A 19,726-nucleotide genomic window follows, 5' to 3' on the forward strand; every position below is an offset into this window, starting at 1 on the left:
GAAATTCAAGATACTTGATTAGTTCAATATAAAATACTATGGAAGCACTTCTGAAACTATATTTCTTTAATTTCTTATTTCTTAGACCTTTTGATATATTATCTAACTGTTCTCAATTCTAGGTCTCTTCTGATTTAAAATTAATTTCTTTTTATTTTTATATAGACAGATGAAAATTGATAAATTTTGATAAAGACTAAAAGAAGTCGAAACGCCAAATTTTCATCTGTCTTTAAAAATTATAAATGAAACTAATTTTAAATCAGAAGACACTTAAAATCAAAAACATTTAGTTTAGAAGTATTTCACTATATATATCTTCTTCATCTTTTCAACAGTCTTCTTCAATCCTACAGCTTGTGTTTAAAGTACAATTTTGAAACTCATGGAACCCAAATATTAATATGGTGTTTGATGAGCAAGGGAAAAACGCAATTGTGCTCGATGCACAGATCTTAAAATCCAAAATTTGTGAAGCATTACGCACTTTTGTCCTCGATTTAGTGCTCGAATAGTGTAATTAGAAAGCGACTAGCGATGCATACAGGGTATTAAAATGAGACCATCGATATATAAATACTAGAAAGCTAAGAACAGAATATTTATTTATAGGAGTACACTTTGGTATTTACTTGCCACAATCTCACAATATATATCTTCATTACCAAGTTGTTAAATACTTTTCTTACATTTATACATGCATGCTTCAAAGAGTAAGAGCTTGTCAATTAATAAAAGTTATGTTTTTATTATAAAACTCTAAATTTAGCTATTTCTTTAATATAGTCTTATGATCTCTTCAGTTGTTCCAATTTTGACACTGATGTGTTTACATAACCTAATTTTTTTATTCTTTGATGATATCAAAACATTAGTAATTAATTGATAAATTTTGACTATTGCATAAAAATGGTAGATTTAAAGAAAGATTTAGATGAATATTTGCTTCTCAAAAGCGATCAAAAAAAGACATTCAAACTGCAAATGCCTGCTATTCAAAAACCTAATATATCTGGTTGGTTTAAAAAAGAACAACCCGAACAGGATCAAACTTGGTTTCAAGAAACCAAGAAAGAATGTTGTCCAAGTTTGGTAAATATTTTCTTCTTAAAATAAAATACTAATAACTTTCATGCCTGTAAAATTATCTTAACAGTTCTATTTCATAATTTATTAACATTATAATTTTAATTAAGTACTTCAACAAAATTCTCTGACTAAACAGTCTTGTTATGGGCGCACAAGTTAAATGTTGCAGTTGATAATAAACAAATCCATTCATTTTCAAAAATAAGTTAATGAGAGTCTTTTATAAGCATAATATTCATTTTTTCACTTTTAACTACATCTAGCTAATAGTATATTATTATATCTGATTTTATTGTCACAGCTGAAATGATGCAGATTAAAATTTGTGAATTTACTTACTAGACATGGATTCAAAAATTGAGGAATATAATATTTCGTAATAAAACACTGTGAAGGTAGTGTCATATTACGAGAGTAGGTAATAATACACATACGTTATTGTCAAAAATATGAACCAGTACATGTATTTGATCATTGTGTTTAGACAGTATCTCATTGCAAGTGCTCAAAAATTCAAAATTGCTCTCAATTATTGGATTTATTACAATACAAAGCACAAGTTGTATATGGTTCAAAATTGATTGCTTTATTTCTGCTCCTTCCCCCGAAAGTATTGGCAACTGTTTTCTAATTATAATTTGTTTTGCACTAGTACGTCTTATATATAGATAAATATATAAAAAATTCTATTAACTCAATCTTAGGATTCATACACTAAGCAAGAAGGACAAACCCAACCACAGAACTGGAATTAAGTATATTATTTACAAAGAATAAAATCATAAATCAAAAAAGAAGGCTTTAATTGTAGATATCCAATAAGGATAAATATTAAGATGTAACATGATTACAAATTGAACACATCCTAGGAAGTGGCATGTTTTGAATATTTACCTTAATAATTTTTTTGCTATCAACTGCATCATTTAAGCTGCTTATATAGAATAGCTAACCATATTTTTAATTTTTTAGAGTCGTCTTCAAAGGATAGTATTTTTTGCAGTCTGTGTAGGATTAGGATTATTATGTTTTTCAATATCTCTAATGTATATTCCAGTATTATTATTTAAAGCTAGGAAGTTTGCTCTATTGTTCACATTAGGCAGCACATTTTTTGTGTTAAGGTAAGATAATTTCATATACACTGCCCAGCTAAATTAAAGCATAATTTGTTATTTGGCTAAAACTTCTAACGAAAAAATTGTAGTTCTTAGTTGCTTCACAACCACAATATTTATAACCAAAAATAATTTTATTTTTTAAAGATCCAGAAATATTCACCAATTCTTTTTACATAAGGAGATCCAAAAGTTCCATATCTGCTTTCTAATCTTAAGATGATTATGAATCGCATTTTGATTTAATGTAAATGTTGTATAGAATAATTAAACCTTTACTCCAAAAATATTCTGATATACAATCTTTCTTAATTGGACAATAAGTAAGTGCTATATTAGATTACGTTTCGATAATCAAGTTATCGTCTTCTGCCGGTTGCTCAATAGCAATTTCCATATATTTTCATATTTCAATAACTATCATAAAGGTGGTTTTTAGGGGTTCATAAATTGTATATCAACGTGAATTTGACGTATTTACAAATAATTATATGCTTGAACTAGTATTCTATGAATTTTTTTGAATGGGGGTAGTTTTCACGCCTAATAAATAAAATTTAACCTCAGATAAAAACTTAAATTTAAAATAGAGGGTAGACAGAACCTGAAACCAATTTTTTATGCTTTATATTTAATCAGTTAAAAAACTGTTTAATAAGATGTTAATTATTATTTTTTAATATCTGTCATAAGGGATGGTTGTTAAGGACCAAAACTGATTAATGAATGATAAATTATAATAAAACTTGGCGATTGATGTTTATTTATCTAATACAAATATGATTTAAATTGATTACATGCTCCAATCTATTTTATCTATGTAAAGCAACCCTCTGTTCTGGGTAGTCTAAATCCAAATTTTCATACAAATCGGTGCTGTATGGGGTAAATACACAACTTACATTTTTTTTTACTGTCTATACATGCTGTGAACTTCAAAGGACATATATTCGCAATTCCTATCTTAATCCTGTTAACATTTGTACCAAAATAAGTTGGATTCAATCTAATTATTTTTAGCACTAGAGTATACGATTTTATTTAGGTATGCTTTAACTTTTGTTGGGCACTATATATACTCGTATTCATCTCATATAAACAATAATTTACTCTTCATTCTAAGTTGCTTTCTGTTTCAGCTTTTTTTTCTTATGGGGCCCCATAGCATTCTTGAAACATATGTTTGCAAAAGAAAGACTGTTAGTGACTATAACATATGGAGGAACCTTGACGGCAACATTATACTGTGCTTTACATCTTCAGAGTACACCATTTACTATTCTTTTTGCTGTTTGTCAAATCATTTCTTTACTATGGACGGTAATAGCAAATATACCAGGCGGTTCTACCGGACTTTCGATGATGTCTAAAATGTTTACCAGATCATCAGGTAGCACACTACCAATTTAGTACTCGATAACTTATTTATGAATTCTATTATTGTTTTAATTTTTTTTATATTTATTGTTTGTAATACCATTCTTTTTAAATATAATTAATTTTTTTTGCAAATTTTGTCTTTTACAATCTTGGAATTTGACTAATTTAGATTTAGACTTTTGAGGTTGAGCAGTGAAAGAGGGTGTACTATTTGAAGATTGAGAGAAGAAGAAAGTAGAATTTAGGTCCATAGGACGAATGTCAAGAAAATATATTTTTGAAAAGGCTGTGATTTATGTTTGCATTATAATACTTATCGACTACTTTCGGTCTTTATTCCTCTTTTTCTTATTATTTTGCTTAGTTCTGCTTCTCCAAATAAGTTTCATATCTCATTATTTGTTCTTCTCAGCCAAGATTTTTCCTTCCTTGTACCCCCTAGTAACCTCCTGAGTATTTTCCTTTGCCATATATATCATATATCCAACTTCTCTTTGTCTGCTTTGTTAAAAATCCATGTTTCGCTTCCATAGTTCACTCTTTGTCTCGATAAAACAAAATGCAAATTAGAAATGAATCTACTCATTGGAGCACCATTACCAAAGCCGAAGACGGAAGACACCAAACACTCTAGGTAAGGTGGTGTTCAATAGCAGATTGAAAGTGCGAGAATATCTTCATCTCTATGAGGTTTTACTGGAAGAAAATGGTGTTACCTATATTGCGAACCGGAAGACAATTAAATAAACCGAACATTTGATGTATGCACGAATTACAAAATAAATTTGTTCATTCCACTTCTTGATCATACAAATCATCAATTGGTTGAAAGGTATACCAAACATTGTAAAGTAGTATCAGCATTATCTGGGGTGCTACCTTCAAATTTTACTGCCAGTTCTGAAATTGAAGAAGCAAATTCCATGTACTCGTCACTGCCTCCCGAAAGCAACATATCAGTGGTTAAAGCAGAACTTGAAGTATGGAACAGTGATGACAAGTATCTCGCCCACCCCGAAATCTAGTTTGGAATGCGATAAAAACCTTTATCCTCATATTTACGCATTACTTCAAATCTTGGTTACCATTCCTGTATCTACTGCTACCCCAGAAAGGTATTTCTCGAGCCTAAGGAGGCTGAGAAACTATCTACAAAATACTAAGAGTGAAAACAGACTTAATTGTTTGGCTCTCATGAACTATGGAACAGACATTCATGCAGATGAAGTAGTTGATATATTTAAAAAAAAGAGCCGAAGATTTATTCTTTAATTGTTATAGATTTAGCGCAGAGGAACGAAAAAGTTAAGAACTTTATCAATAACTATGTAGAAATGTTTCGGATAGATATTAAATTTCATGTATTTTTTGTCGTTTTATTTATTTCAAACTAACCCCCTCTCAAAACTAAATCCTGGCTACGCCCGTGTGTCCTAGTACCTGTTATCTAAACATCAGCTTCGGGGTACGCAGATTTCAAAGCTTCTATGCCTGACACAAGATTTCTTGTCAAAATAAAATAATTTTGTGGGTTAACTGGTGTTTTCATGTAATATCTTTGATACTTTAACAAGTGCCTAAACAGTTCAAAGTTGAAATACCATGACTTATCTCACATTGGAAGAAGTTTCTGTTCCTACTTTTTTAATAGACAGTGAATGCAGTTATATCAACGGTATTGTTAAAGCCCTACATGTAAAATAATTGAATTTTGTATTGTCAGCACCTAGGATATTTACGGTACACCTCTTGGTCGATACAGCTCAGTCGTAATTTCTTCGTTGAAGGAAATCTATTTTACTGATAATTAGAAAAAAATAACACACTTTTATACATTTTTAATAAAATACAGAATTTACAATAATTGAAATGTGTAATAAAAATATAAACTAAAAAATAAATAAAATCACCTAAAGCTAAAATTAGTTAAGTATTTTTACATTTTTACACATTTTATCATACACAGTAGAATATTTCTATTATACAATAAATTTAAAAACAGTAGAAAAGGCACTCGGTATCATAGAATAAAATACTTTGTTATACTTATAAAACATACACCTTCATGAAAGGTGTAATTACTTACAATTTTCATACAGAATGTCCACTTTATAAAAATATATGGTACAAAAATGATAATATCTCTATTTCTCGAGTTCCAATTAATGCCCACGACGTTTTATTCACGCATAGTGCATGTGATCGGGGTTGAAAACGCTAAAGGCAAGCATGTCTAGTTCTTCCAATATCAATTGCAGAAGACAGTTATGCAAGGAACAATTAATATTTTATAAATAGACAGTCATACAAAATTAATAAATGAAATATAATGTTTACTCCCCGTATAAAATACGGTAAACATCTAAGTCTACGTGGACATGAAGAATGTGTGTCAAAATGATTTTTTGTTGTATAAAAGACCGATCAATAATCAATATTGTAAACTGTAATTTTAATTGTTAATAGTGTCATTTTGCTGATCAAATAAAGTATCTTTTCAAAAAGTGATCTCTGCAGTAAGATAATACGATGCTGTCCCCGTACTACACCAGATCGCTTTATTTCTTCAGCAATGCGGCGATCGCCCCTGTAACGCGACTTTTTATTTGTGGTATATTATGGTGCCATTGATTTGGACCAATAACGATTTCGCCAGTGTCGTTCACGTGCTGATTACGCACTGATCATTGTTTCGGTTTACTATATCTCTTTGATAAATAGACTTTAGAGCTGTAGTAAAGAACTTAGAGGTCATGCACAAGACGACTTATGGAGACATGAAGTAAAAATTCAATTTTAAATAAAAAAGTTATAAACATTGATTTTTGTATTATTAAGAGGAATGGATTTTAGAGTTTCAGGTTTTTAAACGTGACTAAATTTCTTTACTTGAGCGTGTTGTTATATTTCCTACTGAACAAAGCAATGAATAAAAGTTGAAAATGCACCTACAATATAAATTTTTTCAAATTGTATGAGAATTTTACATTTTCAATTATATGTAAAATTTATATTGATAAAATGGACAAACTGTATATTACAAGATTTTAAACTATTAATAATAATTTTTTTATTTGGTAATGTACAATTTATAATCTTATCTTCTCTTTGTATTTTAATACAAATGATTCTATTTTTTTATACCACTATTTTGGCAAAAACTTGCTCACTAATATTCTAATAACATAAATTACGTTCATCACAGTCTCGGATTCCACTTCTCGATTTTGTATGTATCTGTTTTTCCAATGATATTTTATTTAAATCAATGGTTAATGAATATACAATGTATTAGTTCCGGGACGACTATAAAAAATGCCACAATTATATACAATCGAATTTAGTGCGATTGTTTATGCAACTATATGTTATTTTATTAAATTATACATCATTTGAAATTGATTGATGAGAATATTTAATAAAAAAAAACCAATAGTTGGTCAACCGCAATCTTTGAGTGTAAATACATTACAATCAGCTTTATTCGCATAAATATTACTTCAAATTGATGTTTGATATTCGTTTTACGTAACTCGTTGTTTTCAATTGAATAATGATCAGAATTATACTATAAGGGATGTTTGACGGTGTTAGATTGAAGATGTGAAAAATCAATATCGACATGGTGCCGGCTGAAAATTTATAAAGTCAAAAGGTGAGGGTAAAGCGGAAAACTCACAATTTTTTGAAAATTAATTGCGTTAGCATTATCCGTACATAGGTTATGTACTTGAATAAAACAGTCTATTGATAAATTTTCTCGGTTTTAGCACAAATTTTTCCCAGTCAAAACCTATTCAGCACCCATCTTGTACACAACTCCCCTAATATTTATTTCAAAGAGACTTAGTGGAAGTGGTCAAATAACGTTTAACGATTAAAACAATTTTTTAGACTATACATTAGAAGATTATGTACATTCATATGTAGTATGAATGAATTTACAAAACAAACAGTAATCGGGGAGGCTCATCCCTACACTTTAAGCTCCAAAAATAACTTCAATAAAAATGAACTGTTTATGAGAAATTTGATTTCATGGATTGGAGTGTGTATAGAGGAGAACCGTTTATCATATTTTTGACAATTTTGGTGTCCCGATAAAAATAGTATCGTTTTAAAATTAGAACATACCAAATAAAAAAAATCAACATTGATGGTTTCGCTAACTTTGTTGACCTTCTCTTGGTACTATCACCCAATTATCTATTGAATTTCTCGATGAATTGCCTGAAGGAGTCGTTGGCCTATCTTTTTGTTGCCTCAAGATATCTCTTGATGATAATTCTTTTTGTTGTTGCAAGAGGTCTCTTGCGACCATCAAAGACTCTTTTTCTTCTTGAAGAACCTTAAGATTCCTTTTTCTTCTTTCGTCTTCTTCTTTGGCTGCCAATAATTTATTTTTTTGTTGTGTCAATAATACTAGCTCTGTTTGGACCTGAAAATAAAATCAAATATTTATTTCTGAAAAAAAAAATTCCAAGAAAATAATAATTTATTGTACAGATTAATTGTTCAACTGTTTTACCAATGTGTTATAAATAATAATAATGATATTTTTGTCTTTAAATATCAATTCTTATATACTGTTGAATTTTTTTATTTTTAATCAATTCTTATCCAGATTACCGTGAGGTGCATTGCTGTTTTATGATGCAGAATTACTCTATCACATCACATTTATTTTCTTCAAGTACCAAAAATGGTGACTTAATGCCCCATGTTTTGAGATAAAAATATGTTAAGGAATTAGCGATAGTCTATAAGAGAAACTCACCCAAAAAAGAAGGCCAAAATTTTTTGTTTTAACTATTTTCTTCATATTAAGTTTACCAAGTTTTGTAAGTACATATTGAAGTATATGTAAAACCAGACGTGACAGAACATTTTCATTATTTACGGCTAACTATTATTCAAATAAAAAAAAAATTTAATAACCTTCCGCTGGGGTATCAAAACCGTGTAAATTAGTGCGATATAATTTGGAATTGGAAATTGTTAAGGAAATATTTGGGGTGTCATCTGAAAATTTTGCAAATCGTGGTGTCGTTGTGCGACATATTTGTTTTTCTACTCTTTTTATGAGCAAATTTAATTGTTTATGAAGAAAAATAGATTGCTTCTTGCTTTTATCGAACGGACAACCATAAACCTACTTTAGTTTTTCTCCAAAATGGATATATAGCAGGGTTCCCAGCAAAATTTGCCTGATAAATTCCCTGACTTTCCCTGACCAAAATTCAAAAAATTCCCTGACCAAAAGGTACTCGCAAAATCAGCTTGGATTACTTAATGTTAATAGTAGTATTAATCATTATTATTAGTGTAGGAGTTACTCCAGATTTTACTTTATTTTAGGATTTTCCCTGACTTTTTGAAATTTTTTGTAAATTTCCATGACTTTTTGAGAATATTTCCAAATTTCCCTGACCATTTTGCAATTCCCTGACTTTCCAGGTCGCTGGGAACCCTGTATAGGTATTGTACGGCTCGATATTGGAAAGTTGTTTGTAGATTTACAATAAGCGTATGACTTAATCAAGGAAAAAGATGAGGAAGGCTCAGAAGACCAAGGGATAGGAACGAACTTTAGGAACCTTTTTGCATAACTAAAAACTAAACTAAAAGATAAACAATGTGAAGTATCTTAAAGACAACAGAGGGAGAAGAAATTGCGTTAAGAATAAATGAGGTATTGAAGCAGTCCAAAAAGTTAACAATAAAACTAGGAGATCATAAATTTGATGGAATACAAAACTTTAATAATCTATGAATGATGATTAAACAGTAATTGGGAGAGGAGATTAGAAATAAAAGATTAATAACTAGTAGAAGGGGTAAAAAGGACAGAAGACCTGAGTGTCTTAGATCTTCTCAGTGGAATGGGAATCAAGCGATTGAAAAGACTAAGAACAGAACCGCATGGAGAATAGTTAGCGACAGAGTGGAATAAAGAGACAATGGAGATTTATCCACCCCGCAACTTATCATTTTCTGAAATTATTTCGAATTTTGATAATGTGGCCTGCCGAAGAAAACAAACTTTCCTGGTTTACACCTTGACAAATATTGCATTGCAACTAATTCGAGGAACGTGGTTTCATAAAAAATTTTTTGTCTACATCGATATTCCTAGAGCTGTCAATTGCAAGGAGAGGGGTGTAACCACTAACCACGTTTACTTCTAAATGCGTATGACTGAAATTTATGATTTAATGAGTACCTTCCAATATTCTTCAGCCAGTTTCATGTGTTCCTCTAGCAAAGCTACTGATTTAGGATCTGAATGGTCGGGTGTTGCCGGTCTTAAATGAGGATCTAGTGAATCTAAAAGTACTTTCATATTGCTTAAGTCTTGGTTTGTGTGTTGATTTTCTGTGGAGCTTTGTACACCAGCTTGTATTGTGTTTGCTGTACCTGGAACAATAAAATAATATTAAGCAAATAATCAAAAATTGGAAACACGAGAAAATGAAGACATTCAATTATTTATCTAACGATTAAATGGGAATTGATTTGAATAACCTCTTCCACTTCAATAGTTACGCGAACTACTTTTTCTATTCCTGTTTTATAAGATATAACGAAGTTCGTTATGATAAAAATTTCCATTATGGTACAGATTTTTAATCCAATCAAACTACTTTCTAGTAAAATCACCCTTAATTTGACAAATTACTTACATATGAAATTAATTAAAGTAAATTTCAATACAATTACGAATGAAGAAAATGCTGTTTAATTTAACGAATGGAGTCCCCCGGTCTTGAAGTAAAAGCAATACCAGGTTTAGGTCCGAAGAGTGCAAGACTTCTGCAAGATCAAAAGATCTACTATTGCAACACTCACTCCAAGGCAATATTGCAAGGATATATTGGTCTTGCTATTTTTTTTTTGTTCAAATACGAGGCATGCTACTAAAGTTTTGAGATATAGCAACTGATGTGAATATGTGAAATCTGACACTGTTGTTATACAAGTGCTATTTGAGGTGTTTACAGCGGTATGCCGATCAACTCGCTTCGACTTTTGGTGATGAATCTCCAACTCGAGCCACAATGTTTCGCAGGTTTTTCGAATTTAATCCAAGATCATCATGTGACATACTGACATACTGTGAGATTGAGTCATACTTGAGCATTCGTTCAACTCGCATACATTCAATATTGCAACGTTTGTTCGAGTTGGATACTGCATATTTTGATAATTGGTCAAAGAAAAACCTTGTGTCGATTGGTGCAAAAAAATGCTGAAAAGATTCAATCGCGGTGCTTCAAAAGACGTCTAAGATTGTGACTGAACAACAATCGACTGTATGGGTCTTTCAAGAGGAGCCAATCGCCGAAGACGAATCATTCCCCACTTCGAGAATGCAAGCTCTCACACTTCAGTTCAAACGAAAAGGTTTTTGAACTACCAAAACGTCGAATTGATGGGTAATCCGCCGTCAGTCTTGTTTGGCACCCAATGATTTCTTCTTATTCCTACAGACCAAAAATAAATTGCGGGGTAAACATTATTCCTTGCAACGCTACTGATAATACTGATATTAACAATAAAAGTATAGGCGGAGGACGACGATTTTCAGGATTAACGCAACTTCTTCCTAGTTGGCGTGTATTCAAGTAGATTTGCCGTAAGCGAGATATTGCAAAGAAGATGAGAAAAGCGATAAAAGAATAAATTGATCTAACGCTTTCAAACTATTACAAGCTGGGTCTACACTATTTAAATTAAACAAGTTCTCGTAATGATGTTACGCCACCTGTTAAAAATAAATGGATTTTGTCATTCTCCTATATTAATCTTGAAAGACGTTGGGGAAATAATAGAAAACTTGGCAAACGACAAGGTTGTTTTATTACGCATAAAGCTTAGATCTACTTGAAAACCGGAAGTTCGCAAACCAAGATTTTATAATGGAAATTATTATACAAACAAGTTGGAGATTTTAATGCATCGGTAAGCTTGCGGAGCCGAGAATATTAACTTTTATTACTGAAGTTAAATTTATATATTCATTTATTTTGGGTTTTAATGATAGCTTTCTCATACACCGTATTTTTCATCCTTTCGGTAATAAAAACATCTTTCAAAATCAGGGCAGTCCAAACTGAACACATTATTTGAAGTATCGCTACACCGTCACTTACAAATTACACCGTACGACGCGCGTTTCAATAACTAAGTTATCGTCTTCAGAGACTGAAAGTAAACAGTTTACAAACAACTCCGTACTCCTGATTGTACTATAGAAGACTAAGATCAAGCAATTTTTCTGCTATAGCGGTTTTGAATAGTTCCTATTAGAATAATGTGGGTTGTCTGAAAAATTTGCAATCTAACATAGAAATTTAGTCCCGGGTGTAGTTCTCCTGTTGATCAGTTCTCCCTTTTATAAATTAAAGTTCTCCAATGTGTCAAATTTAGCAAAATTTCATTCAATTTATATTTTTCGATTTAAGGTCCCTGTAAATAGTTTTTAGAGGCTTTATATTTTGGGAATCTTTACTTGAAGTAGATTTCTTTTCACAGTTGTAGTGACACTTTTTACAAATATCATTACTGAACTATTTTTGGGTTTTTTTATTTATTTTTGCTTGGTTTCTCTGCCTGTATCATTTTTTCCATTTCTCCCTGTTTCTTTTGGCATTTTTTTTCTGAAGCAAACTTGCTAGTACTGGGCAATCCTTCGGCGATTCAATCTTTTGTTCAGGAATATATCATTGAGTTGCTGATTATTTTTTTCTGTCTATAACACTTGGTCTCTTACTCTATTTCTTTCTTAACGCCTTTTGGTCGCTTCGACCAAGATTTTTTTATACCCTTTTCCAATTTTTGATATTTTCTTTTTCCTCATCTTACTAAATCGTTTTCTGTAATTAATTCTCTATATCTTGTTTTAGTTTTTCCGCATACAATTCCTCTCGTCACATTGCTAGTTTTTTATTGTAACTTTGAAGTTTAATCAGCAATGTAAATTCACAGAGTGATGCAGTAAGTTTAATCATAACTAAAAATCACTTTCAATAAACTACTGATTCAAACAATTTCCGTTGGACTCGTTTCCTGGACACAAAACATCTACAGGAGTGAATATTTTATTACCAATATTATCCGTTGGAAAATGTTAGGTTATGTGTTTTGGTTTCAAAAGAATCAAGATTTTATTTCCATAAATTCATAGAAGCATAAAGATAAGATGTATTCAGTATTTTATCTTTTCTGTCCGTTCCAAAAAAGTGATCTTTACATACTTTACTAGTTAATGTTATAACATTATAAACTACACTCAAATTCAAAAACTCAGTGTGTTGGACCTACGGAGTTAGCAAGCTAGTACTTGCCGTTTATTACCTAGTTATAATTTTGAAAAAAAAAATCGAAATATCTAGAAAATACTTCATTTTTGTTATATATTATGATATTGTGCACAAATTTCATCTTAAATTTCAAATGAACTTCTCAAATCGAATGAAAAACATTAGATTTTATTTACAAACTTCCGGTATACGAGGGTTGCTATTTAAGTTTTGATATAGACAAATAAAAACAAAACGAATGTTTAAAATATCTGTAAACAATTGAAATATCACTCGTATAACGCACTGAGTACGTTCACCATTAAAAATGTCAAACTTTATGACGGCAATGTCAAATTTGACATATTCACATCAGTATTACCACATCTCAAAACTTAAATAGTTACCCTCGTAACTGGAAGCTCCACATTCAGGGCAACAATAAATTTGAACTCCAAAGCCTACAGCTTCGTAATTTCATATTTTTAAAATAATTGTGTCCGCCTTTACTTTTAATAGAAACTTTTATTACTACACATTTAATAAAACGTCATTTGCGTTCCTAGATAAAATTATTAGTTATGCTCGATGTGTTGTGAACAATTTTTTCTCATGCAATTCTCCAATTGTACTCTTGAAATAACCAACATACTTACTTATTTATTTGGTATTGAATGTTTTGCATAGATGCATAAATGTAAATATATATTTTTAAATTTTGGCAGTAGTAGTAAAAGAAGTGGGAGGGTTGAATAGAGAGACCTTGAATTCATTACTAACTGATAAATGATTTGGCTATTAGACAAAATTTTCAATTTTTTCCTCGTTTCTACACACTATTTTACGAAAGTATACAGTGTAAATCACATGTATTTATACGATTTGTAGTGGGCAAGTGGTGACATTTTTCAAAATTATTTTCTCACAGCCATACGAACATTAATAGCGGCAACTAAAATTAGTTCCAACCATACATGATGTTCCAAAAGTTGTGAAACAAATCAAGCCCTATTTTTGATTTTGATTTATGAATTCCACACGAAAAATTTGGTAAAAGATCTTAGTTGAAGCGACCAAAAGGTTATAAGAAAGGAATTGTGTAAGAGACCAAGCGTTGTAGGCAGAAGAAAAAGACTTAGTAATAAGCGAAGAGCTACGGAAAAACTAAAACAAGATTACAGAAAACGATTGAGAAAGTTGATGAAAGAAAAAACATCAAAAATTGGTAATAGGTATAAAATATCTTAGTCGAAGCTACCAAAAAACGATAAGGAAGGAAAGGAGTAAAAGACCAAGCGTTATATACAGAAGAAAAATAATAAGCAGCAACTTAACTTACAAAGAGCTTCTCCACCGCCAATTCCTGAACGAGAGATTGATGAATTGCCCAGTACTAGCAAGTTTGCTTCAGGAAAAAAATGCCATAAGAAACAGGGAAGAATGTGAAGAAGAAAAAACAATGACAGAAGCGGATAAACCAAGTAAAAACAAATAAAAAAATGTTTCAGCAATGATATCTGGTCAAAGTATCACTCTACAACTGTGAAGAATTTTCTTTAAGTAAAGGTTCCCAAAATACAAAGCCTCTAAAACCTTTTTTCATGGTTCTTGAAGTGAAAAATATAAATTTAATTAAATTTTGCAAAATTTGGCAAACTGGAGATCTTTAATTTATAAGAGGGAGAACTGATCAGTAGGAATTCAAACGTAGTTAATAACAAATTTGGACTAATTAAATAATACTACTAAAAACTTAGTGGCTCTTGAAAACTTTTTTCAGTGGGCTCATGGCACGTTTTCTATAGCGGATTTTTGAATTTCAAATAGAGGGAAAAGTCACAGGAAATCCAATCTGGCGAATACTGTGGCTGAGCAATGGCTATGAAGTCGGCTAAAAAGTCAGTCACAATCATGCTGGAAATTCCTCACATTGACGCTTCAAGACGTATTATTAATAGTTATTGACCGTTTCATCGTCTGTAACGAATTAATGAAGAACCACAACCCGGTAATCAAAGAAAACCATGAGCATGACTTTAATTTTTGGCTCCGGCTCATTTTTGGAGCGCCATTAGCTAGATTGTAGTTGAAGTATTTGATGAATGTAGGGTCCTCAGCTACGTTAAGAAGCATTATTTGACTGAATGGGAGACTTCACGACCTTAACTGAATGCTTTGAGCTTCTCGAATACTATCGGTCGCTATAAAGTAAACTCCGCAAAATATATCTTGGACCTTTTCAGCCGCAATTTTAAGCAAACTCGTTGCTCAACTCTTGTACATAGTCAATATTGCAAGACAAACTTTTCGTATCGTAAAAAAACAACTGACAAACACATACTAATTGAGGTAAAACGCTTAAACTTCACACGAACATCAAAAAAGTTTGTACCAAATTGATCAGATCATGTGTATTAGTTATTTACGTAATTAGTTATGAAAAAAGCGATATTGTCCAACAATAACGTTCTATTTATAATGTGGAATCAAATGGTATTACAAGTATTGTCACTATGGTCTTGAAGTATTGTTAGTATGGAAGCAAACAACGATTTTTCAAAAGTCAAAACAAGTCAGATGTGATTACTTGAAATGTCTTTAGGTAGCCAATCAGACATTCCATTTGAAATAAGAGAGTCTGCAAATGCTCTGCATTGGGTAGTTTAATACCTGGAAAATCAAGGAGTAGAAACGCACTGGCCTACCAAAAATTTGAAAAATAGAAAAAACATCAACTACTTGCTTATTTTGAAAATTTAAAAACATAAATTTAGTGGACTAAATATTCAATGTTGAGATCTGAGCTTACGATGCGCAAAAATGATATCATGATGTACACTATGCTTTGGCTTGGCTGAAGAGACGGTCACTATGATACCAGACAAAAAAATCGGAGATTTTGACGTAGGAGAATATAGGAAGATTCATAAAAGAGGCAGAAGACAAAATATTTCTATTAATCTATTATTAATCAATATTTATATAATTTATTATTAAAGAAATCTTATCCTTAGATCTGAATGATAATAGGAGCCTGAAGGTAGGCTGAAGTGACGTTTCTACGGGAAAGTAAAACACGTGTTATTCGCGAATTTGTGGTCACTGCAGGAAATATTGCTCAAAAAGTATAGAAATATTAGACCTCTTGCTGTAAAGCACGACATATTTTTTGTGCAATATTATAATGGAAAATGTGACAATCAATGGAAAACTAGCAGCAAAGTACATGGGTCTACCTAATGTTGAAGGATACACAGGACATTGTTTCAGACGCTCGTCGGCGTCTCGCCTGACAGACTCAGGAGCAGACATTCTCAAAATAAAACAACACGAAGGAAGGAAATCGAACAGTATAACCGAAGGCTATATTCAAATAACTGTCTCTTTAATAATTTTGTTTTCAATGTTAATAAATCTTAAAATACTATTGAATTAAAATAAGTTAACTGTCAGTTTTTACAGTAATTAATAAATAATTCTTTGAAACAGTTTCAACACAACTATATTTCATGGTTAGGTTCAGGTTATGAAAAATGTGACATTTCCTAATGTCAAGAAGTAAACTTCAGTGTCACATTTGATAGCGGAATTAAGGCTCGTTCAGACAATTACATTTTATGTCGTGGCACCTAATGCCGTGACGTGAATGCCGCAACAATGCATTGTCTGAACAGTTGAATGTCTCGATGTCATGGTGTCGTGACGCTAGTGCCGCATATCAAAAATACTTTGATATACGACATCGTGATACCAGCTATGTCGCGGCAGTGACAGTACTGAGAGTGCGATACTACAATACGTATTTTTCGGCGCGAATCTGCTGTTTGTCATTCGATCATGTTTTCGTTTGATATACTTACATTTCTGGAATGTTACCAGCAATACCCTTGTCTATGGGATAAGTCCATTTCAGCATTTAAGGATAGAAATAAACGGGATTAAGAGCTTTTGAACAATTTTTAAATTAGAGAATATGAAAGCATTGAGGGCAAAAATTAGATCAATTCGAGGAACATACAAGAATGAATTTCGAAAGGTGGAAAAATCAATGACAACTGGTTCTGGTGTTGATGATATTTATAAGCCCAAGTTGCACTGGTACAATTTTGCTCACGCCTTATTTCCCAAAAACGAAGAATTTGAACTGCAAATTGCAAAATGAATAGCGACTTTAGTGCCTTGAATATTGATTATTGAACAAACGGTTAATATATGTATCGATTATTAACAATTATTAACAATTATGGTGGTAAATTTTTCAATATTTTACAAAATTTGTTTTTTTATCGAAACCAAAGACCTAACCTGAATGGAGACGTTTCATAAAATTTATTCCTGACCTTCTTTATGATAACTATTTTGTTTCAGTATTGTTAAATTGTGTAAAACAGTTCTCGATTGTAAACACAAGTTAATGAGTTGTGGTAAGTTTGGATAAACTTTTTAGGAGATTGATCTATAAACTCTGGGTTTTATTTTAGATCGAGTTTGAAGTAGGAAGATAACAGTTTATAATTTTTCAAAACTGAAGAGATTTTTCTTCTTTCTATATCAATATACAAGGTCGAAAATTTACAATATCTTGAAAATAATTAAATTAGAAAAAGCATTAAAAATTATATTTGGGTTAGAAGGAAGTTAAAGGTAAAAATAGAATACAAATAATAAGTGAAAAATAAGCTTATACAGTCTGTCCGCTCAAGTTGGAACTATATGGAAAACTGTTTTATTAGTGATATTATTCCTGATAAAAAGTTCTTCTTGGTCCAAAAGTTATATTCAAATATGCAATTACAGCCATTTATTATGAAAATTCAGATTTTGTGATTATTTACTAATCATTCCTTATTAATTATTCTGATGATGATATGATATACGACGGATCTCTAGAACCTTATAAAGAAATTGAATGGAACTTTAGACCCTAGGCTGAAAATAAAACCAGTTGTATCATTTTTTGAAATTAATACATTAAATTTTGATCAATTTTTTCTCCTCCCTATAGTGTAAAGAGGCCCTTTCGACAATTTTGTTGAAGGACGTAACAATTAGCTTGTAAGCTTGTGGTGGATAACAAAATAATACACCAGGAAATGAAATTTAAATATCTGGGAATCGAAATATCTGGACACGGGGACGTGGAGACGAAAGTAAGAAACCAAGCTACAAGAGCCTCAAGAGCAGCAGCATATCTAAATGACACAATCTGGCGAAATAAATACATTCGAACTGAAGCAAAAGCCCGCATTTACAGACCTATATTATCCTATGCAGGAGGGACCCGACATGAGACCTCTAAAGCGAAACGGATATTGGAGACTACAGAAATGAAAATAGTTCGAAGAATAGCGGGAAGAACACTACTGGATAGAGAAAGGTCTGAAAACATAAGACGAACATGCTGGATAGATAATATCAATGACTGGGTACTGGATAGAAAGATAAAATGGAATGAGCACATTGACCGCATGACGGAAGAACGAATTGTGAAAATATCAAGGGACAAATCACCAGCAGGACAAAGAAACATTGGAAGACCTAGGAAAACATGGAGTGACAACCTCCCAGGTGACTGAGCAGAGGCAATGACGTGAAGAAAAACAGGCAATGATGCCTATACACAGCAGGAAGAAGAAGAAGACGTAACAATTACCAGAATGATATGAATTGCCCTTGACGACAGGTTATAAGTCAACTTGACGACGCTACGGGGGGTCATATTTTATGCCCTATAAAATGTCGATCTTATTTAAAAAAAAAAAAACTTTTATTATTAAGTTACAATAACAAACCTAAGAAATACCTTTAATTTTTCATTTCCTCAACAACGTCAAATTAACATTAAAAAAAAAGATTATTTTATTTCACAAATACCAATATTCTACATTACACTAAAAACCTAATAAATAATACGGATTATTTCTCAATAATGTAAAAAAAAAAACATTTTGGCAACCGGGTATAGAAATATCTTTTAACGTTACTCAGCATCTCAGGCGTGACTGATCTAACAATAAGCGTGATTAGTCTTTTTAAGTCATCTAAGTTGAGGGGTTTGGTTTTGTCTACAGTACTTTTGACATATCCCAAAAAAAGAAGTCTAATGACATCAGATCAGGTGATCGTGTTGGCCATTCTATCAATCCGCACCTCACTACCCACAGATTTGAAGAAATTTAGTTCAAGTACTAAGTACTGCCAGTTTGGAACTGGAACTGAGCTCCGTCTTTTTGAAACCATATTATATTAGTAGGAACTTGCGCATTTCAAAATACAAATCAACGCGTCCAAGCAATTTTCCGGTATACTTCATGGGATGTGAGTATATTTACGCGCACAAGCTATCGCTCGAACGCAAAATCGTTCTCGGTTAGTAAATGTTACTTACATCCCTTGTAGTATAAATAACTATTCATTTGAAGTTGATTCTTATATGATGTTATTTTGTTTTTATAGCTGTATGTGCTGAAAATCTCATTTCACAAAAGTATGGTAATTAAAACGATAAAAGAAGATTCAAATTTTCTGAGGCAAGTAGTGAATATTTATAGCAAACCAAAAATCATTTGTTGAATTTATTTTAAACTATACTTGTAATAGATATTACTGGCAATAATTCATAGAACTGATTTGGCAGATTTTCGGACTTTTGAAAAACGGATAATGCAGTGTTTTGAATACATAAACCCATTTACATTTTCTGTTCTTTAAGGAAGTAAGATTCAATTCTCCAATTCAGTAAATTCCACGTGGAGCAGGCAAAAACTAGCAAATTTTGGATGATACTTCAAAAAGACCTGAATAAATGCACTTCTTTATTTTCATTTTTTATTTATG

At 31.4% G+C, this 19,726-nt stretch overlaps 2 protein-coding genes across 2 annotated transcripts in view; one reads left to right on the top strand and one right to left on the bottom strand.

The window, feature by feature from the left end:
• The first annotated feature begins 433 nt into the window (after positions 1-433).
• On the top strand, positions 434-3,719 carry LOC130442712 (uncharacterized). Its single transcript, XM_056777048.1, has 3 exons — positions 434-1,092; positions 2,062-2,213; positions 3,347-3,719. Exons 1-3 carry the CDS (start codon positions 910-912, stop codon positions 3,615-3,617), a joined length of 606 nt encoding a protein of 201 aa, XP_056633026.1. The 5' UTR covers positions 434-909; the 3' UTR covers positions 3,618-3,719.
• Positions 3,720-5,410: 1,691 nt separating this feature from the next.
• Positions 5,411-19,726, bottom strand: part of LOC130442746 (mitogen-activated protein kinase kinase kinase 7-like) — a 48,112-nt gene continuing 33,796 nt past the window's right edge. Inside the window, exons 7-8 of the mRNA XM_056777096.1 lie at positions 9,811-10,004; positions 5,411-8,025 (exon numbers count right to left, since the gene is read on the bottom strand). Coding sequence (XP_056633074.1) covers positions 7,753-8,025; positions 9,811-10,004 — 467 coding nt within the window. The 3' untranslated portion in view covers positions 5,411-7,752. The remainder of the gene's footprint in view (positions 8,026-9,810; positions 10,005-19,726) is intronic.

Source organism: Diorhabda sublineata, chromosome 4, assembly GCF_026230105.1.
Source record: "Diorhabda sublineata isolate icDioSubl1.1 chromosome 4, icDioSubl1.1, whole genome shotgun sequence".
NCBI lineage: Eukaryota > Metazoa > Arthropoda > Insecta > Coleoptera > Chrysomelidae > Diorhabda > Diorhabda sublineata.

Excerpts from the sequence above, each read along its gene's own strand:
- LOC130442712 (XM_056777048.1), top strand. The coding sequence starts at position 910 with ATGGTAGATTTAAAGAAAGATTTAGATGAATATTTGCTTCTCAAAAGC. Across the intron at positions 1,093-2,061 it reads AAGAATGTTGTCCAAGTTTG|AGTCGTCTTCAAAGGATAGT; the intron begins GTAAATATTTTC and ends TTAATTTTTTAG. Across the intron at positions 2,214-3,346 it reads AGCACATTTTTTGTGTTAAG|CTTTTTTTTCTTATGGGGCC; the intron begins GTAAGATAATTT and ends TTTCTGTTTCAG.